General features: G+C 35.8%; 1 protein-coding gene and 1 pseudogene across 4 annotated transcripts in view; one reads left to right on the plus strand and one right to left on the minus strand.

Annotated features, from left to right (window-relative positions):
- Positions 1-17,583, minus strand: part of RAB3GAP1 (RAB3 GTPase activating protein catalytic subunit 1) — a 113,805-nt gene that overhangs the window by 38,903 nt on the left and 57,319 nt on the right. For all 4 annotated transcript variants that reach the window (XM_032856172.1, XM_032856170.1, XM_032856171.1 and 1 more), the window contains exons 7-11: positions 17,175-17,340; positions 11,769-11,868; positions 8,826-8,907; positions 4,429-4,497; positions 2,379-2,452 (exon numbers count right to left, since the gene is read on the minus strand). In XM_032856172.1, coding sequence (XP_032712063.1) covers positions 2,379-2,452; positions 4,429-4,497; positions 8,826-8,907; positions 11,769-11,868; positions 17,175-17,340 — 491 coding nt within the window. The remainder of the gene's footprint in view (positions 1-2,378; positions 2,453-4,428; positions 4,498-8,825; positions 8,908-11,768; positions 11,869-17,174; positions 17,341-17,583) is intronic.
- Positions 7,720-7,959, plus strand: LOC116866901 (annotated as a pseudogene).

Consider the following 17,583-nt stretch of genomic DNA (forward strand, 5'->3'; position numbering starts at 1 on the left):
TCTCATTCTTTCACGAAGATGGTGCCGAAGGCCAAGAAGAAAACCCCTGCCCTTCCCAAAGAAGCCAAAGTAAAAGCTTTGAAGGCCAAGAAAGCAGTGCTGAAAGGCGTCCACAGTCACAAATAAAAAAGGATCCACAAGTCATGTACATTCCAATGATCCAAGACACTGCATCTCTGAAGGCAGCCCAAATATCCTCAAAAGAGTGCCTTCAGGAGAAACAAACTGGATCACTATGCCATCATCAAGGTCCCCCTAACAACGGAGTCAGCCATGAAGAAACTAGAAGACAACAACACACTTGTAGTCATTGTGGATGTCAAGGCCAACAGGCACCAAATCAAACAGGCTGTGAAGAAGCTCTATGACACTGATGTGGGCAAGGTCAACACCTTGATTAAGCCTGATGGAGAGAAGGCGTATGTTTGACTGGCTCCTGACTATGATTGCTTTGGATGTTGCCAACAACACTGGGATCATCTAACCTGAGTCCAGCTGGCTAAATCTAATTTTTTTTTGCCACAAAAAAAAGAGAGACAGAGAGACACAGAGAGAGAGAGAGAGAGAGAGAAAGAAATTCTGAAGATGTTTCTAGAGGATTAAGAAATCATGTAGCATAGTTATTTCAGTTTCAGCTGCATGTTAATCATACACTTCACTTCCTTTCATGTTAATGGTATACTTCCTAATCATTATTATAAGGGGAAAAGGTTGGCTATCTTCTGAAGAGCTGCAGTGAGACATTTGTACAAAGAAATTAAAGTTTAACAGGAACTGTCAGTACCAAAACTATTAGACAATACAAGATCGCAAGTATATCTAAGTTTTAGAATTCATCAACCAGTTCTGAATAAATCTAGAACACTTTCTGAACCTCTTCAGAAAAGTAAGATAATCTTATAATTCAACCATATAAACTATATGATTCTAGTTAATTATCTATGACTATATAATCCTTTAATCTCATCATACAAACATATGAAGTCAAAGAGATAGGGTGGGATCATGGAACAAAATATTAAAATGAGAATACTTAAATTCTAAGGTCCTCTGCAATTATCACAGAAGTCAGTGGATGAGAAACAATACGGAACTAGGAAACAATTTAGTAAATAAATTTAATAACTTAATAATTCAATGATTTAACAAGAGAAACTATTTGTTGAACATTTACTATATAAAAGGCCCTGTATTAAATGTGATACACAAAGACACACATAATTTTATTTGATCCTCTCAATAACTCTATGCATATATATATAAAATATATATATCTCTATTGTACTGAGACCTGAATAAATTAATGAAACTTGTTCAAACTGGCAGACCTAGGATTTAGAATAAGGTCTAACCAATTCTTAAACTCTTGATATTAACCCTCCACTGTCTCCCTAAAAAATACCCCAAGACAAGCTCAACAATGGCAGGAATTTTACCTTATACATCTTTGTATTCACCATTATGTAGTTAGCAAAAATAGCAAGTGCTAATTAGCATTTAATGAATAGCATATGATGAATTTTAAAGAACTCAAGAAATACTTTAGAGAAATGCATCATTACTGTCATAAATAAATATTTAGTAACTCCATTAGTTGGATGGTAATATATCAGGTTATATGGAGTGAAGGTGGCTTATATGAAAACAGAAATGAACTATCTTCGCATGTACTAAATATGAGAGAAAAAGATGGAAAGACTTGTTGAGGAGATGGGTTCAAAAGACTTCACGAAAGACACACATCTACAAAAATGATAAAAAAAAAAAAGGAAATGCCAGACATGGGATATAATAACATTAACTCGAAGGCAAAATCAACATTTTTTGAAGTTATTTCTATTTATAATATTTCATTTGATCCTCTACACCTCTTTCCCTCTATCAGAAAATGGGTTTCCAGATGTGGTACAACTCTATGGAAGGGCTCTAATTAGATTGTCAAAATCAGTGCTCTTCCCTTCATATACCACAGCTCCAGAGGATGGCAAAAGGCACAAAGTGCTATACTAACAAGAATGGAAAATGCAAACTGCCACAAGAAGAAAAAAAGGGAGTGACGTAAAAGCCTTAGAAGAATAAAACTTAGATCATGAGAAAATATGTGAGAATTCTGAGCTGTAGACTGCTTAAAACTAAAAGACAAGAAAGAAATCCTGCTAGTGCTATTCAAGACTTAGGATTCACTGCTGTTGGCAAAGTTTTCTTTTTTTAGTGGTATTTACCAAGAAGATCACAAATGTTAAAAAAAAAAAAAAAAAGTACCCTTCTGATAGGTGAAATGAAGTATAAGGAATACATTCAGTCTTCCTAATTTGGAAAATGGGCAGACTGGTGGGGAAGGAACATAATTTCAGGAAAGGAACATAAGCATGTCTTACCCAGCAAACACTGAGGATTCTCAGCTTTTCGAACTCTAACAGACCAATGGGGAGCCTGAATAGGATCCAAATCACTAAAATACAAAACAAATACAAGATCCTAATTATGACAATGCACAACTCATTAATTTATCAAAATTCAGTCTAATTAATTATATAAAAGGACAAGCAATCCATCTTGCCTCCCTTAAACTTACTGTTATTCAGATGATCAGGCCATTTGGATAAGTTTTAAAAAACCCAGAATCTTAAGAAATCAAAGTTTATAGACAAAAAAACACAAAAAGAAAAACCACAATCAAAACAATACAGAGGGGCGCCTGGGTGGCTCAGTGGGTTAAAGCCTCTGCTTTTGGCTCAGGTCATGATCCCAGGGTCCTGGGATTGAGCCCCACATCGGGCTCTCTGCTCAGCAGGGAGCCTGCTTCCCCTCTCTGTCTGCTTGTGATCTCTATCAAATAAATAAATAAAATCTTTAAAAAAAAAAACAACAGAATAATCAAAACCCACATATGAAAATTTTCTGAACAAGCAATGTACACTGATAATCTAATAAAACAATTAAGTTTAGAAAACAGTAAAAAAGAAATGAGAAGCAAGCATGCACAATGATCTTAATCAGTTTTTTATAGCACTAACAGTAAAAACAGAGACTACTAAAATTTGCTCAAGATCAAATGTGCCCTATTTTCTCAAACAGATTATACATCCACTTAATGGATTATGCAGCAATTTTAAAAATAATAACACAGATCTTTATTTATTAGCATACAATATGTAAACATACATACCCAATAAAACAAATCAATAAATTTAAATTTTAAAAAGATGTGTTCCCAGGGGCACCTGCATGGCTCAGTGGGTTAAGCCTCTGCCTTTGGCTCAGGTCATGATCCCAGGGTCCTGGGACTGAGCCCCACATCAGGCTCTCTACTCAGCAGGGAGACTGCTTCCTCCTCTCACTGCCTGCCTCTCTGCCTACTTGTGATCTCTATCTGTCAAATAAATAAATAAAATCTTAAAAAAAAAAAAAAAAGATGTGTTCCCATCAAAAATACTGAATCATTACATTGTCCATGTGTAACTAATATAATGTTACATGCCTATTACATCTCAATTAAAAAAAAAAAAAAGTATACACCCCAAAATGCTAACTGGCCATTTCTTAAGTAATAGGATTGCATGCAGTCCTTATCTCCTTCTTTGTGTCTGTCAAAATTATCTGATTAAGAAAGCTCATGTTACTTTTATCAACAAATACAACCCATTTATTTTCTGATTAAGAAAGCTCATATTACTTTTATCATCAACAAATACAACCCACTTATTTTAATTACAACAAAAAAAGTGTCTTCCTTGTCACTGTTCTGCATCATGTGTGAGAAGATACTAAAATCGTGTTCCTCTTTCTCTACATTCTTCCTAGATATTGTTTGCTATAATTTTTTAGTTGTTTCCATTGCACAGGAGTATATGACTGGGATGTTTCATTATTTATGACATTTAAAGTTCAAATATTACTCCTACATACTCTAATGACCATCACCTCTTCAAAGTATTTTACCATATGCTTCTAACTAGCTAAGAAAAGTTCAACAGAATTATGAGCTGTATCCCTGCTTAAAGATATCTTTGCTAAAACAAAGTAAGACTGAGACTGTTCAGGGTAGGAGGGATGGTTCAATAGATGATGGAAATTAAGGAGTGCACTTGTGATAAGCACAGGTTCATGTATGGAAGTGTGGAATTACTATGTTGTATACTTAAAACTAATAGAACACTGTATGTTAATTAACTGGAATTAAAACAAAAACTTAAAAAATGAGAAACTGTACATTATCCCTGAACTAAAGATCACATTCCCAGGGTCAACAGCTTAAAATACATCTCTAATACATGTCTAATCAGCCTAAAAAGTGACCTTTAAAGGTAAAAAAATCAACCAACCTAATTAGAAACTAATAGAAAAAGGAAAGTTGCTAACCACTTGGTGGTTAATTTATTCTACTGAAATGTCTGAATCTCAGTATACTCTTCTTAACATACTTACGAATAAACATCATTATCCACAATGATACCTTCAGTCAGGTGAGGCCATGTAGTTGCTAAATGGAGTTCACTGAAACAAAACATAAAATAGATCCAAAAGTTTTAATAGTGTATGTATATCCTCTGACTCAGCAATTCTACTTCTAGAAATGTGTTCTAATAACCAGAAATGTACATACAAGTATGTTAAAAGTGGTGCTATTTATAATGTAGTAAAACAGGAGATGACTAGTTTATTAGCAAATGGCAGCACACCCATATGAAGTTAATGCCTTGCAGACATTAAAAACACATACTATACATAATAGCCCAAAAGTGTAAATAACCCCAGTATCTATCAGCTGATCAATGGAGAAATAAAATGTGGTATTAGCCATATAATGGCATATTCAATGCCAATTGAAAGTAATGAAATACTGACCATGCTACAATAGAGACAACCTGAAAAACATTCTGCTAAGTGAAAGAAATCGGACACAAAAGGCCACATACTGCATAACACAATTCATATGCAATGTCCGGAACAGGCAAATCCATAAGGAAAGAAAGTAGATTAGTATTTGCCTAGAGCTGGATGGCCTAGGGAGATCAGGGGGATGACAGCTAAGAGGTGAAGGGTTTCTGTTTGGGATAATGAAAGTGTTGTGGAATTAGAAAAGGATGATGATAACTCAACTTTGGAAACACCAAAACCACTGAATTGTATACTTTACATGGTGAATATGGTACATGAATTATATCTCAATTTTGAAAAAACCATGTTATAGATCAGAGGTTAATAAATATTTTCTACGAACAAACACAGAGCAAATATTCTAAGTTTCTGGGACCAGGCAGTCTCTGTTACATTCTTAGTTTTTTCTTCTAAACCCCCAAAAATGTAAAAGCGATACAGAAATAAGCTAGTGGCCAGATTTGGTCCACAGGTCATAGTTCTCTGACTTTTTAATATAGATAAATTTTAAGTTCCAAAAAGTTTGCATGTCAAATAAAGAAAACAAGCCACCAAACATATAGAGGATGACATACATTTATAAAATATACAAACATACCGAGCAAAGAGTTATCATAGCAGACTTGATACTTAAAAAAGGACAACCTGCAAGGTTCACCTTTGGATTGCCATCTGGGAACTTAGATTTCGGGGGGGGGGGGTTTCTATCATTCATTGATAAGAGTAGCTCACTGTGCCTCAACTACTGGTGCAAACAATATGGTTTATGCTGAACACCTGCCTTCCTTCTGGTACATGGAGAGAGTGCCTAAGTCACCAGCCTCAGATAAACACACCACACATTGAGCCTCTAATGAGTTTCCCTGGTAGAAAGCCTTTCATACATGTTGTCAAAATTCACTGCTGCAAGAATTAAGAGGTCCTAAGCGACTACACTGGGAAAGGAAGCTGGTCCTTGGTTGGCTCAGGACCTCACCCTATGTGCATTTTCCCTTTGCTGATTTTTACATTATATCCTTTCAATGTAGTCACTATAGCCATGAGCACAATCAAATGCTGTGAGTCCTCCTAGCAAATCACTGAACTCAAGAGTCTTGCAGAGAGCAAGCTGTCATCAGTGACCATCTACGAGTAGTGGGATTATTAATTTAGTGAGTTTTGTTTTTTTTTCCCTGTTGAGATTCTGAACCCACTGCTTGGAGAGTAAAGTTTGGAGAGTAAAGAAGCCAAAAGAACCAATTACTTATTTCTCTGATCTTCAGTGGTGCTCAACTTACTGGCAACTCCAGTCTGGACTCCACATTTTAGAATTCTCTGTAATAACAGGGCCAGAATTTATAACAATATAGTATAACCTTGGTTAATACATGGACAACTAAAAAATAATCATAATAACTGGACAACTAGCCACCCTTGACTCAAGCCTATTTTCTGAGCTGGACCCTACAATGGTCCCAATTAAACCTCTCTGTATTACCAAGTACCTCTTCAGTAAGATGATTTTTTGCCTGAATTAGTCACAGTTGACTACTATGGTTTACAACTAAGAAACATGACTAGCAAATATATGATTTTTGCCTCTTTTCATGTTTTCTAAATTTCTCTTACTTAGCATAAATTTATTACTTTCATAATAAAACAAATTTTTAAGGTAAAAAAATTACTAGACAATACTTGATACTAAAGGACATAAATGATTACAAGTTTAAAACTCTAAGCTCTGAAATAATTTAGGTATTTACCTCAGATTTAGTTCCTAAACTTTTACGACTATGTTTTCTCCTCACCTTCTAACTACAGAACAACTTCTTTGACAAGGAGGACACTGAAAAATGCCTCATTTCCTCTTCTACCATCAAAGATTCCTTTTCAAAAGCATTGTGCATGCCCACAGCATTTGCTAACCACCATGTGATTTAAATAGTCTACCAAATATACCATCTCACCCTCAAATTATTTTTGTACTCTTCTTCGATCATCTATTTCTCTTGCTGATTCCTCATCGCGATTTAAAATTAAGAAATATTTAATAACTCATTCCTTCACATGTCTATTACTAGGTCAATTTTATTCTCTCTCCCTAAAATTTTCTCTAAGCAGAATCTAATGAATGAACCAGCCGGAGGGCCACAAATACACCATTTCTCCCTTGTTTACTATGCCATAATGGCCACCTTCTTTATCCTCTGGTAAACTCGCCAAACTCTTCCCTGCAATTACACAGGCTCTTCATTCAACCTGCAATGGTAATTCTCTGTCTTTCTGCCTGGCTAAATCCTCCCTAACTGAGACCCTTCCTTTCAGAACACTTTCCTGATGGCATCCCAATCCAAATTAGTTTCTTATTTTACTGTTATTATAACCTATATATTTCCTTCAAAGTACCCACAGCTTGTAACTGTACACTTATTTAGGTGATTGTTTTGTCCATTTCCTTCAATCAGACTATAAATGCCAAGAAGCCACAAAATATTTTATTTACTTCTGTATCTTCCTAATTCATCATAGTGCCTGGCACATATAATAAATATTACAAAAGATACTTATTTTATATTTTTCCTTGAGTGATTTTAAGTTTAAAGTATTTTTTAATTTTATTTTCTTTTTTCAGTGTTCCAAGATTCATTGTTTATGCTCCACATCCAGTGCTCCATGCAATACATGCCCTCCTTAATACCCACCACCAGGCTCTCCCATCCCCACACCCCGCTCCCTTCCGAAACTCTCAGTTTGTTTCTCAGAGTCCACAGTCTCTCATGGTCCATCTCCCACCTCTATGTAAGAGTATTAAGAATGTATGTATGCCTTTTGTGGACGTGATAATCTCCCCACAACAACATGCCACTGGCATAGAACCTCCTTCATTCGTCCCTGGAAGAGAAGATTCGGAAGCACAAGAAGTGGTGCAGAGCCCCAATTCCTACTTCATGAACATGAAGTGCTCACGAGGCTACAAAACCACCACGATCTTTAGCCATGCACAGTTTTGTGCATTGGCTGCTGCTTGTCCTTTGCCAACCTACAGGAGGAAAAGCAAGGCTTACAGAAGGATGCTCCTTCAGACAGAATCAGCACTAAAAGCACCCTGAATCAAGATGAGTGGGAAACCATACCAATAATCACATTTTTGATACCAAGAAAGGAAGGAAGAAAGAGAAAAAAAAAGAAGGTATGGATGTGTGTATATATATTTTTTAATTAACCAAACAGTTTAAACAAATAAGACAGTTTCTGAACCAGGACTATTTATATTTTCCAAATATTTTGCTCTCAGTGATTAAATTTTCCAAGTCTTACATTTTCTTATAAAGCAAAATTTTCTTCAAGTTCAGTAGCTCTTCTAGAAAAGCAGTTGGGTAACCTAAGATGTCTGACTTACGCCTTAATTTGTACATTTGGAAAAAATGGTCAGGAAAGATGTAAACATTTGTTAATTCTCCGTTATGAATACATGAAAGTTTGTTATATATGACATTCTCTGTGCTTTTCAATATATAAAATGTTTCCCAAAAAGCAGGCCAAGAATCACTTCTATAAAGAATAATCAATAAGTGGTATATACATATTTTATGTATTATTTGAAAGCGTCTTTTATTTCTAAATTACAGAGGAAAAACAACAAATGGACAGATTGTTAGGTGTAGGTCTGCTTCTGGTATTATACTCATTCTGGAAGGCTATAAAGCACAGTAAAATCAGTATTAATAGAATTTATAAAGTAAGTCCTTGAGCGCTTTAGTGGCTCAGTCAGTTAAGCATCTGCCTTTGGCCCATGATTTCAGAGTCCTGGAATGGAGCCCCATATCAGGCTCCCTGATCAGCAGGGAGTCTGCTTCTCCCTCTGCTCCTCCCCTCTGCTCCTGCACATGTGCTCTCTCTCTCAAATAAATAAAATCTTAAATTAAAAAAGTCCCATAATTCAAATGATAGATTGAAATTCCCACCTTATAGGATCTTCACAGGCACCAAATGGTAACTTGCCAAACTCCAGGCCTCCAACTTCTCCTCCTACAAGGGCATCTATATCTAAGCAAAAGAAGTAATTTTCCATTACTCAGCAAAAAATGAAGAAATAAGAATTTAATTTAGTTAGGTTAGCTCTTTGGGAGAGCATAGATTTACACGTGCCTCTATCAAGAGCATACACAGAAAGTTAGAGAGCAAACAGTCTTTAACTAGACTGCTTGTAATAAAAGCATTTACAATAAACAGAATGTTATAATAAAAGAACAATTAATTTCTATTTGTACAGTGTTTCATTCAAGCCAAGCATTCTATATTTTACCCTTTTGAAATACTCCTTAAATAATGCTTGAGAATATTAATCCTGTAATTTTTTTGCATTTTCTAAGAATGTGATTAATATAATCTAAAAGAAAGATTATTCAAGTATTAAAAAATTTAATCACCAACCTACATTCATCAGTTTTGCTGTCAATAATTTTTGAATAGCAAATTAGTTATCATTAACAAATTTTTATTTCAGTTGGTAGAACATGGAAATACTTTAAGTTCAACAAAGAATTTCCTTTCTGTTATGAATAATATCTGAGATTAGAGGAGAATGTAGCAGGTAAATCACTCCCCTTAGCTCCACCCCTCTTAAAGAATTAATAAACACTTCTAAAAGACATCAAAAAGATTTATTTCTCTTTGAAATAATTCAGATGGTTGCTTTTCATTATTTGCACTATAATGTGAATTCTACAAATTAAAGTCTATTATTAAGTTATGAATATTCCCCAGATTTGCTAAATCATGTCTGACAATTATCTACAACCTAACTAAATTAAAATTAGTCATTAAATATGGCTCAATTACTTGATTCAGTAAATTTTCTCAAGTCAATATCATTCTATTTTCCAACTAAAGAATGCTTTTAATAGTAAAAATTGCAATGACTAGCTTTATTATAAGATGTGAATTTTTAAGAGCTTCAAAATGTGTAATAAGCATATTTTATAAATAAGCTAAAAATTATTACTAGACCATAACTGTGCAAAAGTTTTCATTCAATTAAAAGTTCTGAAGCAGGGCATAAGAGTCGCTCAGTCAGTTAGGCATCCATCCGACTCTTGATTTCAGCTCAGGTCATGATCTCAGGGTTGTGAGACTGAGCCCCACCGCAAGCTCCACGCTGGGAGTGGAGCCTGCTTAAGATGCTTTCTCCCCTTCTGCCCCTCCATTCTCTTTCTCTCTTTTCTCTCTCTCTCCCTCTCAAAAAACCAAACAAAACAAAAGAAAACACCCACAAAGTTCAGAAGCAACACTGTGGAATGAAAGTATCATGGGATTTGGAGTTTGACCAGTGTTTGAAAGCAAACTTTATCATTTGATGATCATGTAACCCTGGGCCAGTTACCTACGTTCTCTAAGACACATATATTCTCTAAGAAACATTAACACCTGTCTCACAGATAAGTGATAATTACATGAAAAAATATATAAAATGCCAAGCACAGTGTGTGTCCCATATTACATGTTCAAATCCCTTTCTTTCCTTTATAGGAGAAAATAGTAAAAATTTATAGTCTTCAAATCAGTGAAGAAGATGATTAATATCCTGTTCACCTTTTAAAAAGAATTGGCAAGAGGCCGTACTGGCAATCAAAATTATAATGCTAACATTCTGGCTCTTGGGCTTCCTCTTAGATCACTATAGACTGTATCATCCTGGGACATATTTTAAATTGACTAATAAGAGAGCAGCCTTCGAAAAAAGAAAAGGAGAGCAGGAATTGAAACTTTCACTGAGAAGCTGGTTACAAATTATCTAGAGGGTACTGTCTGGAAACTAAAATTACCAAAATGAACATTTGAGTCTTTCTTCTACTTTAATTCTCAGCTTAGATTTTATTTCCCTTTGCTATTCTTTAGTTGTAATTCTTGTATTGTACATTAGAATTTCAAATTATTCTGTGGTACATAAATAAAATACTGACAGCATATGTAACTACCAAAGGCTAAGGATGTACTACATTAATTCTAATATCATTCCAAAACTACCGATTTTCCATCCTATAAATAACCAACTACTTGGAACAAAAACAGTAAAGAATATTGTTTTATTCTGATTTATTTTTCTCTGAGGGAGGTAGAGTGAAAAAATGTTTTCAGGCTAGTAAAATCCATGTAATTAAGTTTGTGTTACATTTCTTATTATACTTGAATATAATTATACTTCTATGTGAGAGAAACACCCAGGAACCAAACCCTCACTTAATTAGGCTATATGTCCATAGAGTGAACTTTTCTACAACTTAGGTAATGTCTTGTTTACACCTGCAGCCCAAACATCAGCCCATTATAGGCTAATAATTAATGATTGCTGAATGAATCCGTATATTAGTATATATTGCTTTATGGCTAAGCAGGTAAATTGATTTTAATTACATCAAAAGCAAGTTAAAGTAAAATATTCTAGAGCTCTACCCATCATAAGTATATATGTATATACAAATTTTTTCTCTCTTTTCTGCTTTCCTCATTTAGCACTCTTCTTCAATCTCTACTTTCCATAAGGTTCTCAGCTTATGAGGGTGGCTTCTGTTATTACAGTCTAAAAACAGACATTTTAATCATTCACTACATACTAATTTGCAGCACATGATGTTCCACAGCAAGGGGATGCTTTATAAATAATGTTAGCTTTCAAAGACAGATTGTCACATATAGAGTAATGCTGTCTCTGGAACAAACTTCAGAGCTTTTTTCAAGAGAAAAAAAATGATAAAGGCAATGAAATCAGCAATACTGCATTTAGAATGAATTACAAACATTTCAAATTTAAGATACTTGAAACACACTGTTAAATAAGTTTAGTTTCTGAATATATTTTCTTTTCCATTTATATTCAGTAAGTTAAATATACTCTTAAATTATCTCACCTGGAGGTTGCTGAGGCCAAAAATACTGCTGCCAATCCTGAAGTACATATGTAAAGCGAATAGCAATACTAACTGGAGGCAAAGGAGTTAAAGGACATCCCTAGGAAATAAACGCAAAGACAGTATCATATAGCTTAAAAAAAAAAAAAGTGTTTCAAAAATAATGCCAGAGAGCAAATTACATGAACATGAAGCCGTTTAAATTACTAACTGGAGGACCGCATATGTGAGTCAAGGATTAAGCCTCTTGACTCTTGATTTCAGCTCAGAACATGATTTCAGGATCCTGAGATTGAGCCCCTTGTGTCTCGGGCCCAGCTCTGCATTAAGCCCATGTCAGATCCCTGGGTTCCCCACTTAGCATGGAGGCTGCTTGTCCCTCTCTCTCTCCCCTTCTGTCCCTCCCCAAGCTCATGCTCACTGGCACTCTTGCTCTCACTCCAAAATAAATAAATCTTTTTAAAAACAAATAAATAAATAAACCACTACCTGGAAACAAAACAAATACTCCTTCAAAATATTTTTAACAATTTCAATTATACAAATATAATTTCCTTCTGATATGAGAAATTTGAGAGGCAGGGCAGGGGGCCGTGGGGGACAGGGAGGGAAAAAATGAAACGAGATGGGATTGGGAGAGAGACAAACTGTAAAACACTCTTAATCTCATGAAACAAATTGAGGGTTGCTGAAGGGTTGCAGGGTAGGGATAGGGTAGCTGGGTTATAGACACTGGGGAGGGTGTGTACTATGGTGAGTGCTGTGAATTGTGTAACACTGATGACTGACAGACCTGTACCCCTGAAGCAAATAATACATTATATATTAATTTTTAAAAAGATAATATATTATTTCTTACTATTCTGCTCAGCCATAATGAATGTGAAAAAAAATCTGAAAAAAATCTGATTCATTTTTTAAATAAGTGAAACTATTATAAAGTAGGAGATGATGTCTTTTCCTTCTTTTAAATGAAAATAAACTCAAATTAAAGCCAGTCTTGAATATTTAACCATAATTTTAGACTAAGACAAATGGTCACTCATGCAAAATATATTAATGAATCAGTTAACAGAAAATTTAGATTCATCTTTACCTTCATTAAAAATAATGAAAATTAATATCATCTAAACATCCTATGGTCTTAGCTTGCCTTAATAATAGTTAACCTACATTAATGTGGAATAGGACTTAAATATGAAATGAATCACCTATGGATCATGGTAAACTATGAATTCAAGAGTATTCTGCATATCCAACCAGTTCCTAGGTGTTGCTGATACTGCTGATCAGGAGAAGAAAGATACATTACTCAGTAGCAGCATCTATAGATGTCACTAGTAGTTTGTTTGTTTGTTTTTTTTTAAGATTTTACTTATTTATTTGACAGACGGAGATCACAAGTAGGCAGAGAAGCAGGCAGAGAGAGAGGAGGAAGCAGGCTCCTGGCTTAACAGAGAGCCCGATGCGGGACTCGATCCCAGGACCCTGGGATCATGACTCGAGCCGAAGGCAGAGGCTTTAACCCACTGAGCCACCCAGGCGCCCCTCACTAGTAGTTTTAACCAAATACAATCTCAATCTAAAGTCAAAATACAAGGTGGCTGCCACCAAAAAAGATAATTCAGTTTTGGACTGCTGTGTCCTAGACAAGCAAGGTAAGATTCTGGCTGGTCAGGAATAACAGACTTCTCAGTCAAGTGAGGATATTAAATGAGTGTTCACCCATAAGATACAAATAGTCTAAAAACCGTAACAAAGTTGCTTTGACACATAACCTCCGCTCCAGTTACACAGCAACACAGATAAATATAGAAGAGATAACCAGAAAGGAATACCTAGGATCAAACATCACATAAATACATCTTTCTGGGCCCTTGAAAAGGTACACAAAATCCCAAGTTTTAAGTGGGGCTTAAGGCACATGCCTGCTGAATTCTGGATATGGAAGAAGGCAATGACAGCCTAGGATTACAGACTGTATTAAGTGGAACTGCAAGTTCAACTCTGCCCAGAGTGAGTGCACTGCAAGACTCTTCTTTTTTTTTTTTTTTTAATGGTTTTATTTATTTTTTTATTTGACACAGAGAGAGAGACAGAGAGGGATCACGAGTAGGCAGAGCAGCAGGCAGAGGCAGGGAGAAACAGGCTCCCAGCTGAGCAGAGAGCCCAATGCAGGACTTGATCCCAGGACCCAGAGATCATGACCTGAGCCGAAGGCAGATGCTTAACCGACTAAGCCACCCAGGTGCTCTGCAGGACTCTTAAGGCAAACACTAGGGCAGGCACACCTGCTTGGTACAGTTAGCTTTGCTAGAAGTTATAGGGTGGGGAAAGTTACTGAGTGAGGCGGGGCGAGTACTCTCATAATCTAAGCAAGCAATCCAATAATTCCAAAACCAGATACGTAACACTCCTAATATCACCACAGAGCAAAAGTCTCCAAACACCATTTTAAAACCCAGTTCTGAAATTTTCTGCAGGTATGGAGCAACCACAATTACAGAGCCACAAGGGAGGATGGGAGAGAAAGTTAAAAATTTTAGATAAAACATTCATTCTAAAAGAGCCTGCAAACAAAATTTCCACAAAACATAAAGGAATATAGTTCCAAAATAGACAAATATCCAAATCAACATTCAAGAGTATAAAACCATGATATTTAAAGAACATCTGAAAGAAGAATGTCTAAATGAAAAAAGACTAGAGTATGAATTTTCACAAACTTAGAGGATTATGGCAGAATTTAAATTTAATGTACCCCAAAGGGCAAAACTGACCTCCCCACCTCTACCAGAAGGAAGCCTTTTTTTTTTTTTAAGATTTTATTTACTTATTTGAGAGAGTGAGAGAGAGAGAGAGAGAGAGAGAGAGAGAACATGAGCAAGGGAGTGGGAGAAGAAGAAGCAGACTCCCTGTTGAGCAGGGAGCCTGATCCGGGACTTGATCCCAAGTCTCTGGGATCATGACCTGAGCTAAAGGCAGACTCTTAACCAACTGAGGCACCCAGGCACCCCAGAAGGAAACCTTTTCTAATAAATTAGATCTTTGCAAAAATGAAATAAACTTCCAGTGAACGGTGAGTATTATGGAACATTGCAAGCAGGTGTTAAACAGTAATTTTTATAAAGATAGTTTTAGAGATATGTAACAGAAGAGTTACATACTGGGTAGCTTTAGCTATGTAAAACCCCTAACGTACCCAAACAACTCTCAATTATTTTAAGTTCAACTCTTATCAAATCAATTTTGCGGGGCACCTGGCTGGCTCAGTCAGTAGAGAACACGACTCTTGATTTCAGGGTCATGAGTTCAAGCTCCACTTTGTGCATGCAACCTACTTTAAAAAAAAAATAATTTTGAGGGATATTTCATATCTAGGTGAGTGAGTTTTGTGAAAGTTCTGCCAGATGATGTAATGAACTGATTAACAACACTTTTCACTGGAAGTACAACTAGCAGACTGTCATCATTTAAGTTAGGCTTCACAGATCAACGTGATCCCTAGTTTCAGTAAAGAGAAGTTCAGCTACATAAGGGACATAAAAGATCCAAGGAAGTAATGTTCACTAATGTTTTTGAAGAAGGAATAAAGTATTAATATTTGCATCTGACCAGAAACCTGATTGGACCAGAAACCTGATGTAAAAATATACAATTAAAAACTTCTGGTGAGGGGCGCCTGGGTGGCTCAGTGGGTTAAAGCCTCTGCCTTCGGCTCAGGTCATGATCCCAGAATCCTGGGATCAAGCCCCGCATCAGGCTCTCTGCTCAGCAGGGAGCCTGCTTTCTCCTCTCTCTCCCTCTGCCTGCCTCTCTGCCTACTTGTAATCTCTGTCTGTCAAATAAATAAATAAAAATCTTAAAAAAAAAAAAAAAAACTTCTGGTGAGAGAGTAAAGGAAAACAAATGGGACAGAAATATATACATACTTATCTTTTTCAAATATTTCTCAAAACACATATAGAATGAAGCAGTACTTAAAGCTTATCAAAGTTTTTGAAAAAAATTTACATACATACCTGGAACTCTGTAAAATATATGTAATTACCATAAAACAACTGTCATACTCAAGAATTGTAATACTGACACTATTTTTAAGATATAGTCCATACTAAAATTGTCCCTATCATATCCTTTTTGGCTATTTTGTTTTGGTCAGGGATCCAATCAAGGATTTTGCATTGCATTTAGCTGTTATGTCACTTTAGTCTTCCTTAATTTAAACAGCTACCAATCTTTGTTTTGCCAATCATGATACTGACTTTTTTGAAGGGTCTAAGCCAGTTACTTTGCAAAATGTGGCTCAGTCTGGAAATATGAGACTGTTCCTGCACGTGCTGACTTGTGTTAAACACTTCAGACAGGAACGGAATGCAGGTGATAATATATTCTGTTCGATGTGTCAGACCAGGAGACACCTGCCATCCGTTTGGTATGATCACTTCAGTGAGATGGGGGTCAGCTTAAGCCCATATGGAATATTTCTCTAAGTGGAAGACCCTCATCTGGCTTTGCTCTCTTTCTAACAGCTCCTCGACTTAAATCCTAATCTTCTTCCTCCAGAGTAACACAGGTAAATCCTCCGTATCTCTGTGGTAGTGTTTTTATGGAACACCAAGGATGGTCTAAGTACCTTCCATTTAGCCTTATTGCTCTCAGTCATAAAATATAAGCCACATTAATTCTAAAAATCAAATAAAATGAAGATTTGGGGTGGGGAGGGAGACAATTCAGAACCAAAAGTGTTGAGGCATCAAGGAGCTCACAGGAAAAATCCCGAACAGGCAGCTACCTGAAGCACACTCATCTGGGTAGGGTGGCAATAGCCGACCCCTGAACATGGATGGGTCTGAACTATGCAGGTCCACTCACAGATGAGCTTTTTACAGTACAGTGTTATAAATATGTTTTCTCTTCCTTATGATATTCTTAGTAACATTTTATTATCTCCAGCTTACTTTAAGAATATGATATATAACACACAAAATATATGTTAATCAAGTGTTTATGTTACTGGTGTAGCTTCCAGTCAAAAGCAGGCTAATGATAATCAAGTTTTGGGGGAGTCAGACATTAAAAGTATATTTTTGACTGCACAGGGGAGGTGCAATGTTAAGGCCCCAACCCCTGTATTGTTCAAGGGCCAACTGTTTTACTATTAGAGAAGAGCAGAAAGAGGTAACATAGTAAATAAATGTTAACAAACTGAACAAAATTAATTAGTCGTTCTTTAGCATTAGCACACTAAAAATCTAACTGCCTACTGTTTCTTTGAACATACATAGTCAATTACATCTTTCTTTCACATAACTACATCAATGTTTCTACATACTCAATAAAATTACCAAACTGCCACTTTCATCTGGATCCCAGAGAAGACTGACAATATCAATACAAACTTACAATCTTTGATTTGAAGATATCCAGCAGACCTGACAAATGAGTGTACTGATTTGGCACTTTCCGAAGATGAACCATTTCAAAATCAGTTCGGACACCATGACCCTGACATTCGCCCACATACATTCTTCGCCATTTGTGATGAATTTGCACAAAGAGTGGCACCTGGCTGTAAGACATAATTAAATAGGAATAGACTTTAAGTTCATTAAACACTGAGTAATTCCTAAAACTAAAGATTTCCCCATTATTTTAATCTCAAATATTTAAAAACACTAAGCAAGGATCACTCATGAGACTTATATTTATAAGAGACACTGTTAGTTTCTTTTCTCCTTACACTAATAAGCTTAAGAAATGATCATCTAATGGCACTTTATATTCAGAAAATTGTTTTATAATGGCTGAAAGT

The sequence above is a fragment of the Lontra canadensis genome, unplaced genomic scaffold (genome assembly GCF_010015895.1).
Source record: "Lontra canadensis isolate GAN:19392208 unplaced genomic scaffold, GSC_riverotter_1.0 scaffold11, whole genome shotgun sequence".
Taxonomy (NCBI): Eukaryota; Metazoa; Chordata; class Mammalia; order Carnivora; family Mustelidae; genus Lontra; species Lontra canadensis.